The sequence below is a fragment of the Athene noctua genome, chromosome 3 (assembly GCF_965140245.1).
Source record: "Athene noctua chromosome 3, bAthNoc1.hap1.1, whole genome shotgun sequence".
In the NCBI taxonomy this organism is placed as follows: Eukaryota; Metazoa; Chordata; class Aves; order Strigiformes; family Strigidae; genus Athene; species Athene noctua.
The window spans coordinates 13,506,742-13,526,212 of NC_134039.1; the positions used below are offsets into that span (position 1 = coordinate 13,506,742).

The following is a 19,471-nucleotide window of genomic DNA, read 5'->3' on the forward strand; positions in this document are numbered from 1 at the left end:
CCTGCAATTCTGCCCATTGTTCTTCATTCCTTTTCTCAGGGAGTGCAGTGGCTCCCAAGCCACAGCTTTGGGAAGTTTCCAGCGTCAGAGCAGGGATTTTGGAGAAGCCAAATGCACAACTTCCAAAGATCCATGGACCAGCTGTGTATGCTGCTTTGTTTGGCAGAAGTATTGGGCAAAAGTACATGTTTTTCTTGTATTTGTACAGGCTTGAAACCGAATTCAGTTAGGGCTGTGCTCCTATTGCTTTATGATTGCTTTGCCATTTTTTCAAGCTGTGAATATCTACCTATGCAGATGGCTGCAGAAAGCAAATTTTAACCTCTCAAGGTGGATCGCCTGAAATGGAAATGAGAGTAATTTTTCTTTTTAAAGAGGGAGGACAGTGTTATTGAAGAAAGGAGGGAATCATTGTTCCCAAAACCTTCTGGCAGAAGCTGGCAAAAACTCAATTAAATGATCCAGACGAGATTATGATGATATCCTTGGCAGCTAGAATTGCATCTGTTTAGGCAGTTGCTTTGTCTGAGTGTGACAAGAGAAACTCTGCAACCAACTAAGTATTTTTAAAGGGGTGCTAGCTGTACCAATTCTGAGACATCATTTATTAAAAATTTAATATTATTATAGTTTGCCCCTGAGACCTCTATAACCTAAACATACTGGAAGAAAAGTTTTAGAGGCTTTACTGGCTAGTTTTTCTTCTCTGTTTTTTGACTTGCTATCTTGATGTAGCTTGGGTTGATTTGCAGTAGCATAGAAAATTCTGTATCCAGCACTACTTTGGGTGGAATACTGCATTGTAGTATTGCCACTGTGTCACTTTTTGTCTTTGGCCAGGGAATTCTTCTTGGCCTTCATATCACTCTATCCTAGGAGTAGAAATCTACAGTTCAGCCGCCTCGTTCTGTGTTCTGCTTCCTTTTTTACTTGGATATGTCATACCACTGTTGCTTGGATAAGAAGAGCCTGTGCAGGGTATTCCAGAAACACTGTTCCTAGCAGCCAGGGGAGCAGAGCATGACTGCATGAGCTGTGAACAGCCTGTTGGCTGCATACTGTAAAACAATTCTGAAGAAAATGAGAGAAAGGTGTTTGAGATGTGTTAAGACTTGCAGGTGTCACAGAGATAGCAAGGGAGAAAGGGTGGGCATGAAGTGAGTATTACTTAGTCGTTGCAGAATTGCAGTGTTGTGGTGCATCAGTGCCCAGGAGGGAGATGGTACATTGTGATATATGGTAGTTTACATTGATTTGCTGACATGCTTCAAGAAGCACAATTTATTATGAGGTATAGTGTAATAACTTGCTCCTTCAACAAGCCCTTTTGCTGAACTGTGGTACAGAAAAATAACATGGTCAGTGACTTCCAAAAATTAGACCTTCTGCTGCTTCATGATTTGGATGCCAGAGGAATCGATTAATTTCCTTTCCTTAAATGAGAAAATCTCTTTGTCATGCAAGGTTACTCTATCAGAGGGGGATTTCTGCAATGGTAAATGAGATTCAGAGCTTGTGATGCCACCAACAGTATTAAGAAAGATGGCAGATTGCTGACAGAATCCATGCATTAGTTAGGACGTGGCTGCCAACCTGTGTGTAACAATGTTCTTAATGATTACAGAGTGCTCCTCTGTACCCAGTTGGCAGCGGTGGGTTCACAGATTCGGATGCCATGTTCTGAGTCATTGTGTATTACTGCCTCATTTAAGGAAGTGCCTGGCTGCTTAGTGCCAAAGGAGTGATCTCAGACACAGCTGTGATCTCCACACAGGAAGCTTCGTTCAGCTGATACAAATGTTAATTTACTCTTCTCATGTGTCCAGGCTGCCTTCAGTAAGATTCCTATAGGATTCATACCTCTTGGAAAGACCTGCACTCTGAGCCACACGCTCTACCCTGAGAGCACAAACAAAGTCCAGTAAGTATTGCGTGTTTCTGGATGGAGGCTTTTTTTATTTGTTTTCAAGGAGCAGTGGTTCTCAGTTTGCTTGATACTTTTCTTTTTCTTCTATGTTACATAGAAGTTGGCAGTCTCTGGGCAGAGCCTGATGATTCTCTGGACTTGCCTGAGTTAATGACTTCCAAAAACTGACTAAAAATTAAAAGAAGGAAATGTATGTATTATTAGAACATGAAATCATTTGCTGTGGCTAATTTCTCTGATCGTGTGATGCTCAGAGGTTTTCTGTAATAAAAAGATTAAAAGGATCAAGTCTCTTAGGAATAGTCAGAAAGAATATGGCAAGGATATAGCAAGGATATGACAAAACAAAACAAAAAGAAGTTCTCTTTCTGTCCCTTCTCTAGTTTAAGACTTCTAGAAACCTTTCTTCATATAACCTGGTTAGCACCTGCAAAGTAAGGCGTACAAGAACATCCTTATGGGAAAGGCTGAATCCCATTACTCAGTTCTTCAGGGTTTCTTGCCCATCCCTGTGGTGGGACTGGTGCTGGCAACTCTCCAACAACCTGAATCTTATCTGTCAGCATCCTGGATATGATCCAGTCCGGCAGTATCTGTTGCCTGCATTTCAGTTTGTTGTGAGATTGTTTTGTCCACTCTTAAACTAAAAAGGCTAGTCAACTAATCCTTCTTTTCCCCACATTTAATTTCTTTTCAATTTTTCCCATCCTCTCCTCCCATACTAATGAATGTATTCCTCCTTGCTCCTGAAATCTGTTCACTCTGGTTCTCCCAATAAATCATTAACATTCTTCTTTGCGGAACCCTTGCTGGTATCCATCATACATAAAACCCATGAGCCAACTGGCATAACATCCTTCATTAAAACTACCAAAGTGCTTTGAAGTTTGGCAAGATGGACAAGGCTATAATCAGCAGCTAAGATTAAAATAATAATTTATGTTTGCGTTCTAAAGAAACTGTTTGAAATGAATGATCTTCTTGTCCCAAGGTAATGAGCTGTGCAGGTGAGACTGCAGCATATTGGTGAATTTGAAAGGAATTTGGTCAATAGACTGCTTAACAACCCACACCAGTAACAGAACCTGACTTAAGTATAGAAGTGATATTATAAAAAGAAATATTTGGGCTTTGATTCCTTCAGCACCATCTTGACTGTGGTGTATAGGAATGGTAGAAGACTTGAAGAAAGTTAAGAATTAGAAGTAAAGGGCTGAGGGAAGAGCAGCTTCCTTCTCTGTCTCAGTATTCTAATCCTGATGAAGCCAAGGGCAATTTCTCCTCCTGATTCACGTGAATATTGGGCTGAATCTGAAAACTGCATTCGGTTATGTGTTTTGTTTTTTTCCCTATCCAGCTGAGACACTGGAAATGTGTGCAACGGTGAATTTAAATTTTACCAACTTTGAAAACAAGGAAGGAGTTTTAGTGAAATACATGCTTCAAGGTCTGAATGTAGACTTCTCTATGAACTTGAACACTTTGGTTACGAAACCTTGAGTGCCATGCTTTAGAACTTGAAATGAGAAAGTACCTTAGCTACTGTCCACAACTTAATGGAGACCAAAACCACATGAGCATTGCTGATAGGTACATTTATGTTGATTAAAAACTTCAAATTAACGTACTAAGGCAATTCAATCCCAGACACATGAATTGAGACCAGTCTCGTGACTATCCCTTTCTCTCCCAGGTTGTTACACTTGCCACCAAAAAAATAAAGCCATGATTTGGGTCCTTAGTTTGTTAAGTATTCAAATCAGCAAGTAACAGAGTTGGCGTGCTATCTTCCAGATTAGCTGAAGGAGGAATATCTGAAAAACTTAGGCCGAGAATTCCTATTGTTTTTCAGGTATTTTCCTGTTTGTTAGGATCCAGGCTTTGTCTTGTGTCGCAGTCACCCAGTTTGCTTTCTGATTTCAAGGAAGTGCAGCATTTTTGTCAGAGTTCTTTCCCTGAGGTGGTTGTGTTTGCTGAAAAAAAGCCCACCTGGACTCTTCCTGGGGTTTGCTGGAAAAAAGTGTAATTTTAAATCTTACTCTTTTCTTTCCTTCCTGTTTGTTTTCCTTTACTTTTCCTGTTTGTTTTGCAGACATATTATTAATGCTACATTGGCCATTCTGAAGGGAGAGACAGTTCCGCTTGATGTCTTGCAGATCAAGGTAGAAGCATCTGCTTTTTTTGACATCCAACATTCCTAAAACTTCCCTATTCTCATGTTGTTCTGTTTATACAGACTGCTTTTCCTCTGTGTAATGCTGTCATGAATTTTGGTTTGTGATATCAGCAGTTCTGGTGGCAGTTGTTTCTCCACTGTATGTTATGACATCAGATAGTCTGGACTGGAGAAAACACTAGAATGCCTGAACAATTTTTTTTCGAGACTTGAGGAGTATTGATGAATACAAAACTTACTAACACCGGTATTTCTGTAGAAATGGTGAGAGATAACAATAGCTGTCTGAGCTGATTTAATGCATTCATATGCATTGTGGAGTTAATAGCTTTCTTTTACAAACTGAAAAATGTGAAATGGGAAGACTTTTGACTATGCCCAGTGTGGTTTTTGAACATTATATTTCTGTTATGTTGTAGAATGGACATTTCTGCAGCAAGAACTTAGTGTCACTGTGCAAAGCTCCTTGCTTTTGACTGACAGTATCCACAAAATGAAATGGCTGTTGCTGGGTGTGCAGTCAAACTCAATCAACCTCTTCAAAACTTCACCTCTTATATTCCTCTCTGGGAGCAGATGGAATGTGTAATGCTTAAATTCTGTTTAGCTTTATTGCTGTTAGCTATTTATCATACCTCTTATGTGAAATGTCACTTTTGGGATTAATCAGAAATCAGTTTTTATAAAGAAATTATATTTCTCTAGCTGCAAAAAACAAAGTTGGAAACAAGATAAGAGAAAACAATTTTGCAATCTATTTTTCTTTACAGGGAGAGAAGGAACAGCCTGTGTTTGCAGTGACTGGTTTAAGATGGGGATCTTACAGAGATGCAGGAGTTAAAGTTAGCAAGTAAGAAAATACTGTTTTTTGAAACCCTACCTTTTTTAGCATCAGTTGCCTAAAACAACATACCCACCTCTTGTAAAGAAGTCTTTTTTGAGTGTAGACATTTGACAGGCAGAGGCACCCGCTCTTGTTAGGTCTCATATAACATATATGGGAGTGTAAGACATTTCAGCATTTTTGTCATTTGAAATAAACATGTATTTGCTGCTGACCTGTTCTTAAGTATTTACTTTCTGCTGGCCTTCTGATGCCCACTTTTGGAACTTTATTCAGACTGTATCAGTGGGAAAAGCTCTCCCTTGAGTAAAGTCTAAGTAAAGTAATTGGCCATTGTTTTTCATCAGTTGCCAATGAAAAGACGCGTGCAGACTCTGTAACTCGATTCCAACAAGGGACATCAGATGCAGTAGAAATGCCCTTCAGTTCCTGCCAGAAATGGCATGGACCGTGCTGTCTAATGGCTGTTCTCTGAATGCTAAACTAATAATTGTTGGGCTTTCTCCAAATGGACATTTAATATGCCACTGTCTTGTATCAAATGACTAGCATTATCTGGTGAAGGAGCAGCAGGGCCAAAGCAGTTCACTTCTCAGACTGTTATGGAGGAATGGCAGCACATGCCTCTGCTGCACAGCTATAAGGAAATACCATGTGTTTTGGGAATGAGCTCTTCGTCAGGAAACGAGGTAGCAGACCTCTGGAGTCTGGCTGGCAGATATTTGAGTAGGATTGAGAGATGATATGAAGTGGGAGAAATGCAGTAAATAGCCATAGTGTTTGTCCCTGGGAAGCAAAGGACATGCTTGGTAGCTTGTGTAGGTGCTGACTTGGCTGTGCTGCAGGCTCTCCTGCTACTTGCAGCCCTAAGATTAAGGAAGTACACTTCTCTCCCTCTGTACTCTCACCAGGTTTCCTGTGCATGCCCTGTTTTTTGCCCAGTTTCAGCCTTCACATCTCTTCCTCCAGCAGTTCCCTGTTGTAAGAGTCTTTTGGATTCAGTGCTGGAGGCACGACAGCGCCTTTTGTATTTGAGGCAGCATGAACATTTTCAGATGTCATTCTCTTCCATGAATGTTTTCACATGCACGGAAAACGTGCCCAGCTTGGAAAGCACTTCAGCCACAAATGAACGGGTGCTCACAATGTGCATGGGACAAGGACCACGTGTGCTTGTCCTGTTTTTATACTTCTCCCTAAGCATGCACTTTTGGTCCCTATCAGAGATGGGTTATTGGGCTGAATGAATGTTTGATGTATTCCGGTACAACTGATCTTATACTTAAAAGAAGGCACCTACTATGAAGGGAGACAAGCCATAAGCCCTAGTTCCAGAAATTTGTCTGGCTATCCCTCTGCTAAGCACAGTGGTGGAGACATGGTGCTGTTTTATGTTTTTGAGGTTTTATTATTTTACAGACAATTTCACAACTTAATGGGAGTGGTGTGACAGTTGCACGCCTTAGTAGCTAATGGTACACTTAAATCTGCAGAACCCTTGAGCTGATAGTGTTTAATGTGCTTTGTTGACCTTCTTTGGTGGAAGACACTGATCAAAATATGTGCCAAGCCTGCCCAAATATAGTCACATCTTTAGATTCTATACAATACTTTATGGCTGGCAGGATTTTTATTTTGTGAAACATTGATTTTGATCTGGAAATCCTTTGGGGCAAATTGATGTTTGCTGGCTCTGTTCTTTTGTCCCTGAAGCTGTTAATTTTTGTTTGTTTGTTTCCTCCAACCTCATTCTTTATTGCTTATTGTGGAGTTGCATGCCACCAGCTGTTAGACCAGAGACCTTTAAATCATTCCGAGGTGTGTCACATAACTAGGTAAAATTCTGCTCCTGAGATGTTATGCATCTTGGTGATCTGTAACTTAGGAAAGTGATGTCACTGCTAAGATGCTGGTGATGTGTAGAAACTATCTTGTAGTATCACTAAAGCTAAAGGTTGTAGGGGAGTACTAACTTCAGTAGCAAACAAGGCTGTGTGCTCTGACTTCGTGCAAGATTTCTCCCTTTCCGAGTATCAACCCCTGGATATCTTAGAAGTTCTGTCTGTGTTCTTTTTTTTCAGGTACTGGTACCTTGGACCTCTGAAAACCAAAGCAGCTCACTTTTTCAGTACGTTTAAGGTACTTGTGACAAAAGTGGTTTTGTAGTTGAGAAATGCAAAGGCTGACTATGCTCTGTATAATTTATCTGCAAGTTCTGGTAACAATATAAAATTTGAGTGAAACTCGACTTAAGAAACCTGCCAACTGATAGACTTAGCTTCTGAAGAGATGAAGGGGAGGAGGAATACTTTAAAAAAATAATTCTTTACTAAGGATCTGTTGCTGCAAGATCACCAGGGGGAGCCAGTAACCACCTTTGAAACTGGAGAGCAGTAGTGGTGCTGAAGATAATCGTTAAAGTGCTCTCTCACCTTTTCTCAACAGTCTTTCTTATGATAACATTTCATTCTGATTTATTCATCTAGCAGAAGTGGCTATAATTAGCCTGCTCCTGCACGGTGATAATCAAGCTTCCATATGTAGTAAAATGAACATGAAGATTAATAGCTTATATCTCACCTTAAACTTCTCTGCTGCTTAAAATCGTCCCTGGCAAGATTAAAATTTGACCTGCATGAAAGGTGAAGCATTTTAATTCACGTGCTTTTCCTGTTCTCTGAACACATAAGGAGCTTCATGAAAGGCTGTGGAAATACCCAGGAGCTGCTACAGTAGATCAGATTCTGCAGTCCAGCCATGCTGTCTGTGATAGTGCCAATGCTTCCTTTATAGGAAGCTCCTATAAAGAGGAATTAAGTTGTAATGCATTCATGAAATTTGAGATGATGATTCTGTGTGCTGGCATTCCAGGTAGAAACCTGCTTTTCACTTCTTTCCAGCCCTTTCTCATTTTGTTGAGTACTTAGCCACAGGTAGTGGCAGTGATAGGGGATTTCACTGGTGAGCTATTAATTTTACATTAAAATGATCTGTTTGACCTGCTGAAGGTTAAAGAGAAGTGCCCACTTTTTCTGCTATTAAGATAAAAAAGTTTCTACCTGATCTCCCCTAATTGTGGTATTCATTGCTTTATTGCTTCTTATGTTATCATTTTGTTAATTTCCATAAGAAATGGCTCCAGCCTGTCAAGCTTAATCTCTTCCAAGCCTGTCTTTGCTGCTGTGCACTTCATCTTTTCTGGTTTTGCTGTAGCTGTCATTTGAAACAGGATGACCTATAGCTGAAAACAGTGTAAGGGTAAAGAGCTCACCTCTGATACTGGCAGGGGCATTGTTATGAGTGTTATCACCCCTTCTAAAATATACAGGCTTAAATTGTCACAGCATTGCTGCTTTTAATCATTAATGCTTATTGTTCGTGTATTTCCCTACTGATACAACCTCTGTTTGTCCTGTGTGTTATGTAAGTATGACAGTGGAGTCTTTCCTTGCTCTCAGAATTGTGAGGTAAATGAGCTTAACAACCTGTGCTGTATGATCCCAAACTACTTCAAAAGTTTTGTGCATAATTGTATCAAGTACATGTGGGCTCTTGGCTAGGTTATTTTAGTATAAAACCCAAGCATATTATTCCTTCCCTAAGTCCTATGTTCTGAGCACTTCAGAAATTATTTTTAAAACGAAATGAGAGAGAATAAACTTTCTCAGCATCTGGAAGTATTTCAGGAGCTAAGGTTCTTCTGTAGCCCATTGGTTTCTGGCACTGGAATCTGAAATATTACCAAGAATAATGTGTTATTTCTTTTTTGTTTTGGGTTTCTTTTTTCCCCTCAGATGCTTTATAAAGCTCACCTGACTTACCTTAAGACCTGTTGTATTGCTGTCTATAAGCACTTGACTATAAGGTCAGATCTTGATTGTTTGAGTTGTTGAAGAACAAAGGCCAGGCAGATTTTAGTGCCTCTTGGCTGCACACAGCACTGTAGTCTTTGTTTGCACTAGACCCCGCTGCGCAGTTGCTCTTTGAGGTTGCCTTTGTGCCATGGAGAAACCAATTGTGCTTTCAAACATTAATGTTGACCTTGCCAATTTTGGTTGTTCCCTCCAGCCAGAAGCAGCCATGCCACCCTGCCACACATCAGCAGCAAAGAAAACATCCCTTTACTCTCTGCTTATAGAGGGGAAAATACCTCACTTCTGTTTGGGGAAGGAGTAGATTAGTAGACTTGAGAACTGTGGGTAATCTTTTTTAAGCTGCAAAAATGTCATCTCACATGAATCTGGAGGCTGGAGAGCCATAAAGTAGTCTGAGGCAGTGGTGGGATCTGGGTAGCTGTGCAGGAGTACTTGGGAGCACAGAATAGGCTAAAGGACTAAACCAAACAAACAGGTATGTGCTAGACAAAAGGCTCTTTATCTTCTGTCTTTCCTTTCCATATAAATCCAAGGAATGGCCTCAGAAACATCAAGCTGCTCTCATGTATCTGGGTCCAACTGAAAGACCTCCAGAAGAGCCAGAGGAGAAACCATCCAGACCTCCTTTGTATGTGAGGCTTTACAGGCGACTTTGGTTATACTGGTCATCTCGTCCAAAAGGTGAGGTGTGTATATTTTGGCATAAACTCCCAGGCAGGCTTTACTACTCTAACAGATCAGAGCTGGGGGAGTGTTTCTGCATTACTTTTCTCCTTTCTCATTTTATATTGTTATTCTTCTTATTGTTGTTTATTTATTAAAACTGTGACTTTGTCAAGATAGTTACGGTGGTATTTGCCACATATGGAACAGAGTAGTTCTGCCAGTACTTGTCATCTCATAAACAAAAGTGAAAAAGTTGTAAAGAACCCAGGGCATTCCCTGGGCTCACAGTTGCTTGCCATTGCTATGGAAGCCTCCATAGGAGATACTTGGCACCCATGGGTGAGCTTCTTGAAATCTTCCTCTTGTAAAATGGCCTTGTAGTGAGCTGGCAAGAGAGGAGCAGCCCTTGTTTTCTGAAGTGGAGAGAGTTGCTGACACAGCAACAAATGTTACTTAAAATAGCACAATAAAACTTGGGCCATGCAGAAGCCTTAAGTTTTTCTTAGTACATTAAATGTCTTTCTGCACCATACATTTTATTTTGTGTGTTCTGTGAGCCTCTCTTGGGTTGGGCTGCTATCTAGGCAGTGCATTTGGCAGACTGCAGGAGGAAGGGGAGTGTGTATTTTGCGCAGTCTGGTGTGCTGCAAAGTTCTCATTCCTTCTTGGTAGCAGAGGTGATGTAGACAGAAGCATGGACTAAGTGACTTGTATATGAGAACTAAACCATGGAGTTTCCTCCTGTAGAAAATACATGTTACCACAGTATCCTGAACATTGGATTCCTCTTTCTTTTGATAGCAGCGTTTCATGTATTTTCTAAATGCTCCTGTAATACTATCCCAGGAGATCTGTCAATCCCTGGGCATAAGGACTGACAGGGCTGCCATGTAAAGTGCTTGATAGTCTTGCCTGCTACTCTGTGAATGCTGGTGGTATTTTTTTCTTTCCTTCAGCACTCCCAAACTCCTTTTTCCTTTTTTAAGATTTTGACATTTGAAAGAAACAAAGCTAGTGGTCACAATAAGTTAGAGTGATTTTTGCAGCTGGTATTGATGTTTCTTGCTTCATAGCAGTGAATGATGACCTGTGTAATTAAATTCCATTTAATGATGCCTTATCTTCTTGATTCACAGAAATCCCCCAGGACGTAAGCCCAGAGGACTGGGAAGAACTGAAGCTATCCACCATTGAGCTTTCCATTGCAACTCGGAACAGACAGCTTGATCTGACCGTAAGACCATAGTATAACTGGATTCCAAACACGGGCTGCCCACACAGTCTTCCTTCCTTGCTAAACTCCTATTCTTGCGTTTATATAAATAAAGCTTACTATCTTATGCAAGGAGGGGCTCATGACTGAATCCCTGAATGGGAAAAGTTCAGAGCCAGTGTAAAATCACTGGAGACCCATGTAAAACTGGGATGCACTGGGATCAGGAAGAATTTCTACAACAAGGTTTCACTAGCCAAACAGAAGCTTTAGGATTTCCCAGGAGAAAACAAAGCATCAGAATAGGCACTCTTTCTTTCTTGACCCATGGGACAGTGAGTCTGTTTTATCAACTGGTGTTGAAAGGAAGTTGAGCTGGAATTGTGGCTTTTTTTCTCTTCTGGCTTGCAGAGCAAAGAGTTAAAAAGAATGGGGACTAGAGAAAGGACAGGGGCTACAGTGAATTGAAGGACAGGAGATGCAGGTGGTTGAAAGAGTAGAACCGAGGGAGGAAGGGAACTGTTCCTGTCATAACCTTATCAGCATGCTCATGCTGCTCATTCACTGTTTTAAAACCCGTCTTTAGCTTATGTCTGTGTTTTGGTGCAAATTTTTTACTGTGAAAGCCATTTGGATAGATGTCAGTCTTTAATTTTACTGGGAAATGCTAACACAGTGACTGGTGAGGTGCTTTCCTGTCTTCCTCACAGCTGCAGGAAACCACTGCCACTACACCCAGATTAACAGGAGGTGTTGAACTTACTGCAACATGTTTCTTGCTCAGAATTCAGGGTCTTTAAGAAACCAAAAATTCATGTTACATCAATATGTTGTCTTTGTAGGATCAGACAAAAAAAAAATCAAACCAGGGAAATCTTAGAATTTCCTCTTGGTTTTGCCTTAGAAAGTACTACATAAATTTAAGTTTCTTCTTCATCCGTGTTCATGATTTGGACCACCAGTGTTCTAGTAATGGTAGAAGCTAGACTGACTAGTATTTGGGTATTTGGTTTTTTAGTTGTTTCTAGATGGCAGTTGAACAGAACAGTTTTGATCGCTGAACTGGAGTGGAGTCAGTGATGTAAAGTAAAAACAGACCTGCCAAGAACTTGAAAAAGTATCTCATTGCCACAGACTAGCCCTTGCATCTTTGTTGTTTTTTTTCTTCCCTCTGTTATGCCTTTAAGATGCACTTTAATACTGGTATTGAACAAAGAAGTGATGTAGGGTGTTCAGGTCTCTTGCATAGCCTAGAAAAATGGACAAATTTATGATGCGGCAATCGTACTTTTGTGTTTCTAGAGCTGGAAAGTATCTTGATACTGCATCTTTTTTTCTACAGATATGGACCGCCTTATAACTGGTTTTATCTCCCACTCTTGAAGCCATTGTCCCCATAGACATCAGTGCTGAACAACAGCTCTCTCAAATCGATACCAGGGCATATCTGCTGAGTATCGTCAAGCACTCCTGTCTTTCTGGCTTGCTTCAGATTTATGCCTTGGCTGCCCTGTTGAAGAGAATCTGATAAAGCCATACAGGTGCAGCTCAGACAGTACCAAGCCTACCCCTGCACATACAGCAAAGAAATAAGACAAGTTATACTAATATTTTTACTTCTGTCATTTTGATTGCACTAGGACTTTTGCCAGGACAGAAATGTTAAACAAATAAAAATTGAATTGCATCTTAATCAAAGTTGCTTTCCCGGCAAAAGCTTTACTGTATACTTGGTTTAAAGGCAGGCTGTAAATAGAAAAGAAGCTAAGTATGGAATTTAAAGGAATGATATCAAGAACACTTTGACTTCTGATTTGTATTGTTTAAAATTCTCTTACTGTGGTGTTTGGTGGCCAAATGTTGCATCACTGTACTGTTGCTTAAATTCATTGAAGACCCATTGATTTGAAATCTCCATGAACAGAAGTAAACCCAAGTGATCTGCTGTTACTGTCTTTAATAAGTGTGTGAAATGTAACAAGAAGCCAAATGTGTGAATCATCACTTCACTTCTTGCAGTATTTATTGTTGAATAGTCATTAACGAGAAATTACTATCAATAATTCATAATCTAAATCTCGAGTCGAGAGTGGAAAAAAACATGAAATGTAGAAATGTATCTTCTGCCTCCTTTTGTGGGACAAAGGACTGGGCATTTTGTGAGCATATTGCAGTATCATGGGTGTGGCATTTTGAAATGTTAACTGCTTGATTTCTGAATCTTTTTTTGCATAGGGCACTGAAGACTTCATGGATATTTGCATTGAAGCAGATACTGTCAGCAAAGGACAGTTTGTAAACAGAGGGTGAGTATGGGAAGGCTGCGAAAAGATAACAGAATCTTTGAATCAGAACACTAATTCTGAGGAGTGTGCTGTTTTTATCTGATCTTGTGCTGCAAAATTCAGAAGCAGAGGACTGCAAAGGACACCGGTCAGTAATACTTCATGGGGATTACTAATTTTGTTCTTTAAAATTCTTAGTACTCTTTCTGGAAACAAAACAGAACAATCTACCTGAAGTTTTTCCTAGCTTCTGAGTTTGCTATACCTTTTGTCTTTTTCCCCATTGCTATTGATCACTGCTACTTGCATAGTACTGTTATAACTGAGTTTTATAGACAGCCATATAGACCTATCCCCAGAATCTTTTAGCCCTAGCTGCTGATTGACAGGTCGGTCACAGAGCTGATATATTTGTACCAGTTGGTACCTGGAATTTTTGAACTGATTAGACAAGGCCCTGCTTCTAATCGAAGAGCTCCCTTGACTCAGTAACTCTGGTGAGAAATTGGGTCTGAGCTGGAAGAAGTTCTGGAAGGTGTGAATTTAAACAGGAACTTTAAACAAATGTATTGATGTTGCTTGTATGTGGAGTAAGAAGGCTGCAGGTATGAAGAAGCAGCATGTAGAGAAAAAGTGAATGTATATTGCTTCCTTTGTGCTTGTTGTCTTGTAGTGTGCTTGTTCCTCCTGCTCTCACCTGACACAAATCTGATCAGTGCTTTCCAGCTCCTCCATATAGTCCCACTAGCAAATACATTGCATCTTCAGTGCAGTTTTTACCAGCAACAGATTTTCCTACTAAATCCAGGAGTGGTCTTCTGCGTTACCTTAATTGCTAATACTGTTTTCTAGTCTTAGAGCTCCCTCTAGTGAAATCAGTGGAAATATTTCAGCACAGTTTTACCTGCTTGTCATCACCCTAACAATTCCTGCATGTGTGTGTTTTTTTATGATACTAATATCAGCAGCAGACCCCTTATTTGAGCATTCCACGTGCCTCAGTGGGTGTAGGATCTTCTGACCTATACGTGGTAGGTCAGGTTACAGCCTGCAACTGCTTTTAAATTGTATAAGCCAAGTGGACCATAGGTTGTTTGAGATTGAAATCTTTGCTTTGAAAGCTACAGAAGGAGAGGAGGAGATTTTTCCATTAGCAGCAAGAGGAATCTGGCCTCTTAAAGGAGGTGCTATGCTGGCTTGTTGAACACTTTGCTAGCAGAGAAAATGTGGATGAATTTGTGATTTAAGGGAGAGGTATTGAGTGTACACCCACTGTAAAGAATGCCTCCCATGTGGACTGGACATGCTTCACACATTTTCTGACTGCAACTGCACTGTCATGCAGAAAAAGCCTCTGATGAGAGTTAATATGCCCTGCTGGCTAGAGCTAATTAGAGGCAGTACCAAAAGCTTTGACTGATGTTCAAGCAAAGTTCAAAGAAACAAGCTCTTTTGATTAAATGGTGCCCACATTTCTGTAGGTAACAAAGAAAGAGAAAGAGGGGGGTGTGGGATGGGGCAGCAGCAGGAGAGACTGGTTAGTCCTGCAGAGAGGAGTCAGAACAGAAAAAATGTGCCCTGTTTTTGCAAGGCAAAATTAGGGTCTTCAGGGAAGCTCTCCCCCACACAGTGCCTTGGGCAGCTAGGTTTGAATGAAGCCCTTTATTAGAGGCTCCCCATTGCCTTGTACCAAGAGAGTTTGTCTTTGGAAATGTGTGGAGAAGCTCTTTCTTTTTTCCTTCGTCCTTAATACATAGTTTTAAATTCCACCAAAATTTGAGGGGTTGAAAAGGTTTTTAGGGAAAATACCTTACCAGTGCAGATGTCAAGCTTTTTTTTATATTGATGAGGGTACTGGCCTGAGCTGATAGAACTGATGGATCGTGCAGAGGAAACCACACAACCAGCGGGAAGCTACCACGCAGGCTCAGGCAGTGTGTGTTGGGAGAGGCCGTGCATCAGAATGCTGGAGGGCAACTGCTGTTGGAATTCAAAGGAAGGAGTAGGTCATCCCAGGTATAGAAGAGACCTCCAGCTGTGGATCAAAGTTGTGTAAACGGGAGCATCTCTGAGAGGGTAGAGCTGATGTTTAAGATAAGGTGGGTGAAGAAGGGGCAGTTACACTGTAGTGCTTATTAAGAAGTGCTGGAGGGAAGGACAGTGGGGATGGAAAGTGTAGCACCAGTAATCCACATCCTGGTAGCCATCTTAGATTTTGTATATGGAAGTATGGAGAGCTGTCACTCCAGGGCATGAATACAGTTATCAGCTACAGTGCAAAAGACTGAGGGAGGTTTGTTAGAGTGTGTTATCTGCAGTGGATGTTATGGTTCTCTCTCTGCCTCTATTTTTGTGATTCAGCACATGGAGTGGGATAAAACCATCAGTTGCTGTTAGGCTTTAGTCTTTCTTCTGTTTCACCTTGCCGTATTGTCTCGAGTAAGGAGCAGAATCAAATGCAAATTATTTCTGATCCTTTTATTCTGGGCCACTAGAGAGGCAATCCTTGCAAGTGGACTTGTGTCTATTTTCTTCTACCAGTGTTCTCCTTTGACTGATCTTTAGTTCCATGTCTTGTCTCTTTGTGCTTACCTTGACCTCATAACCGCATCTATTATATAGAGCCTCAATAGAGCCTCATTTACCTTTGTGGACAAAAAAAATCTACTTGTTCCCCAGAGTGCAGTATCTAGGACCTTTTATGTTGAACTTCAAGCAGGTTAGCCTTTACCCGGGGAATCTTGCTGCTTGTTTGTATAGCACCGTCTAAATTTACAGTATTGCATGCCATCCATGATTTATAATTTATATTGATGGGAGGATGTTTAGTTCCCTCACTTTCACTCATCAGTCTTCTGATTAAAACCAAACTTTCCACAGTTAATATAGCTTCTGTCCTTCCCTACCCTTTCCTTTGGTATCTCAGCTTTTCTTCCTTTGTCTTTGATTATCATCTCCTGTTTCAACCCTCTCTTCTCACATTCTTTCTCTGTGATTTTCTGTGATTTTAAGAGGTACTTGCCTTCTTTAGGGCATATAGGGCTTGGTATATAGGGAGTTTCTGATGTGTTTTTATGACTTCTTTTCCTGGGCAATATTTAAATACACTCTTCTTTCATATCAGTCTACAGAACAGACAGGAAAATAGGAGACAGCTGGCATTGCCTGTTGGAAGAATATGTGTGGTAATTCTGCCGTGCTTGAGAGCTGTGATATATCAACACTGTAGCTCTGCTGTCCCCTTTGCTATTTGTGTGTTGCTTTCTGTCTGTAGAGGGGCACAAACTGAGGTGTTACTGCCTGGGGTGTGGTGTACCCTTTGTCAAATGTCAGCCAAAAGGTTATGTGTGTTTTCAGTCAGGAGGCCAGAGGTAGGTCAGCGTACCCTAGAGCTTGTGCTTACTCTGCAGCAGCACACATTGGGAAAAGGAATCACAACATGCTATTCTCTAGCAGTAAATCCAGTGACAGGACAGCAACCTAAGTCTTGAAAAAGACCACATGACACTTGCACCATCAGCTTTCTAAGACAGGCAACTGCCTTCTACGTGCTCCCACTTGATATCCACAGAAGTAGGAAAGTGGCGCTTTCCTGAGTACAGTACATAAATAAGAATCTCACAGGCACTGGAAGAGAGAAACTGGCAAAAATGGATAGATTATTTGGAATGGATACAATGATGAGGTTTCTTCACAAGAATGATGTAAAAGCAGCTGGTAAGAAACATCATGCTGACTGGTGTTGATGTAAAAAGCCAGGGTGGGGTTTGTTTGGTTTTCACATGGTGATTTAGTGGTTCAATATAACAATAATTCTATCAGGTTTTTTGGCTTAAGGTTGTTTAGGTTGCTGGTAAGTTACGTGGGTGCATGTGATATGAGGAGATGGTAGTCGTTGCAGGAATTGTACAGTTCAGCATGTGAGGAGCGAAAACGGTGCTATATGTTCAAATATAGTCAGTGAGCCTCAGAGCAGAAGCAGGTTGGAGGCTGTCAGTGCATACTGGTACATACTGACTGCAGAAGAGGGAATGTCTGTTTTACTTTCTCAGTTAAACCCACAAATATTTGTATATATACATAACCTCTAAGTTTACCAAATGCATGGTAAATCACCAACCTACAATAACATGTCATCCCTAAAGATGGCTGTTTCCCACAGAACTATGTCCTTACCTTACCTCTCTTTCGGTTTGAACAGAAGTCAAAAGATGCGTGATCCACATACGTGCCCCGAAGGGAGTCAGTGCATCCAAGCCAGCAGATGCATCTTGCAACTTCCAGAGGTGAGAAGCTGAGGGAGCTGGAAAACTCTGTCACTTTTATTTTCTCATACCACTTGATGCTGCACATTAAGAAATCCCCACTCCAAATCTGGGAGGTTGATTACCCTGCCAGTGAGACACTCCCTCAGTGCAGAAACCAAGTCCCTGGCCAGGAAACACATACTGGTATTTCCCAAGTGGTCTGTAAACCAGAGGGGGAGCTTCATTCTACCCGTAAAGAGTGGCAGGCCCTTTATGTAGACAGTGGTAGGGGTTGTAAAGGGTCTCTTACTCACATGTATTCCATATGCACACCTTCTCCTTACTATTGAAGACCTGTGTACATTTTGCCCTAGAAGGGATTGTGCTGTAGAGAAGATAAATATAGAAACTTTATGGAGACCAAGAAGGGTCAGACAAGGCAATAGGGATCAGATTGCTATAGGGAACTGTCTCAAAACTTTGAACAGATGAGGCTGAAAAAGAAGCCAAAACTGTGTCCACCTTTGTAATTGAGGCTAGTCTTTTGTTGCCTCTTAGAATGAAGAGGCTGTTATTGCAGCCTTGGGGAGGATGGTTTCTTGTTCTTATAAGGACATGAAATCAATCTGATCATTTCTATCTTCAAGTCATCTACCATTTTGCAAAATAATTCCATATTAAGGGAGACTAGAATGTGGTGAAAGGTGAAAAAATCTGTCACTTCCAAGTGAAAACCATGAAGTCATGATTAGCCAGCATCCTAACTTGCATCAAACTCATATCATGGTAATTTTGTGATTCTGAAAGAATTTTTTGGAGTGCTGAGCTAAGTGCATCTGAGCCATAAGTAAGTGTTGTGGTATAAAATGAGGTGTTCATACTGCAGCTGTTGCTAAGATCCTCAGAGTATGTGTGCATGGCACAAAGCAGTGCTGTTCGACTCCATGACCTGTTTCTGATGAAGGGACTGGAGGTCACTCAGGTGAGTCTCACCAGCTTTGCAGAGAAGTGGGATATGTTGATCCAGGAGGACTGCTGTAGCTCTGACTTCAAGAACCTGTGCTACTTACTCTAATCTGTGCTGTTCTGGTATGCAAGTTCACTTGGAGCTAGTTTGAGTATCCACGTAACATAGCCCTACCTTGAGTCAAGTGCATGCAAAGCAGTCACCAAAGTTGTTTAGGTAAAGTCAACCTGCCATTTTGATGAATGGTTTTAATCATTGGTGACTTTATCAGTATTAAAGAAAAACGCTTAAGAATATTCTACTACTGAGCAATTCCTGACCCGTGAATTACTTTGCATCTCACGTTTCAGATCAATAGAGTAAAACAATACCAAAAGGTGTTTGTAACATGGATTTAATAGGAGTTATTTAACAGGAACTGCTGCAGATTAGTTTGTGTCACTACTGGCAGACCAAGATCTAAGTGCGTATAATTGTAGTTCCAATAGCAAAGAATCCTTCAGTATAAACAAAGTGGGTCATTAAAGCTCCCTAGCACTTAATTATCACCAATTAGCAACTAAGTGAGGTAACATCTTATGCAACAGACTCTTAATATATTATGTGCCGTGAAAGATAGCTCTCACTGTCTTGTTGAGACCAAATGGGCTGGAAGGCACAGGGGAGGGGGTCATCTTGGTTAAGGCTCAGCTGAGTATTCAACTGTAGTCTATTAGTAAAATCAGGTATCAGAATTACAGCATTGCTAAAATAATGTTTGATGTTTAACCCTGATCAGCACTGTTATCTGCACACAGGGCACTGAGGGATCCTTTGGCATTGATAATGAGGAGTATGAAGCTATGCCTGTGGAGGTGAAGCTGTTACCCCGGAAACTCCGGTTCTTCTGTGATCCCAGAATGAGAGAGCAGATGCTCCATGTGGCAGTACAATGAGAATTCCTGTCAAACGGGCCAGTGTTTACCAGTCTTATCAGGGTCTCTTCAAAGCACGTGAGACCTCATTAACTTGATTAACCCAACCAGACTAATAAGCCATTTGGCTATTTTAATGCACAAGGTACTTCCATTGGAAGTGGCTGATGTGGCTAGTCTCAAAGGGGTTAAAAATGTAAATGAAAGTTCTGAGAAATGCATGTTAACTTGATGGCATTTTTTTTTTTTTCCCCAAAGAAGTCATCAGTGTTCCATTTACAGCACTGCAGGCTGAGTGCTGTGTGCCAGATGCTTCTGCTTTAATGCAATTGTATATTAAAGTAAAATGAAAGCACA

General features: G+C 40.9%; 1 protein-coding gene across 2 annotated transcripts in view; it reads left to right on the plus strand.

The window, feature by feature from the left end:
• AGK (acylglycerol kinase) overlaps positions 1-19,471 on the plus strand; it is a 36,367-nt gene extending 16,896 nt beyond the window's left edge. For both annotated transcript variants that reach the window (XM_074902022.1, XM_074902023.1), the window contains exons 7-15: positions 1,827-1,921; positions 4,020-4,089; positions 4,874-4,953; positions 7,029-7,086; positions 9,356-9,503; positions 10,625-10,722; positions 12,937-13,007; positions 17,188-17,272; positions 18,998-19,471. In XM_074902022.1, coding sequence (XP_074758123.1) covers positions 1,827-1,921; positions 4,020-4,089; positions 4,874-4,953; positions 7,029-7,086; positions 9,356-9,503; positions 10,625-10,722; positions 12,937-13,007; positions 17,188-17,272; positions 18,998-19,135 — 843 coding nt within the window. In that variant the 3' untranslated portion in view covers positions 19,136-19,471. The remainder of the gene's footprint in view (positions 1-1,826; positions 1,922-4,019; positions 4,090-4,873; positions 4,954-7,028; positions 7,087-9,355; positions 9,504-10,624; positions 10,723-12,936; positions 13,008-17,187; positions 17,273-18,997) is intronic.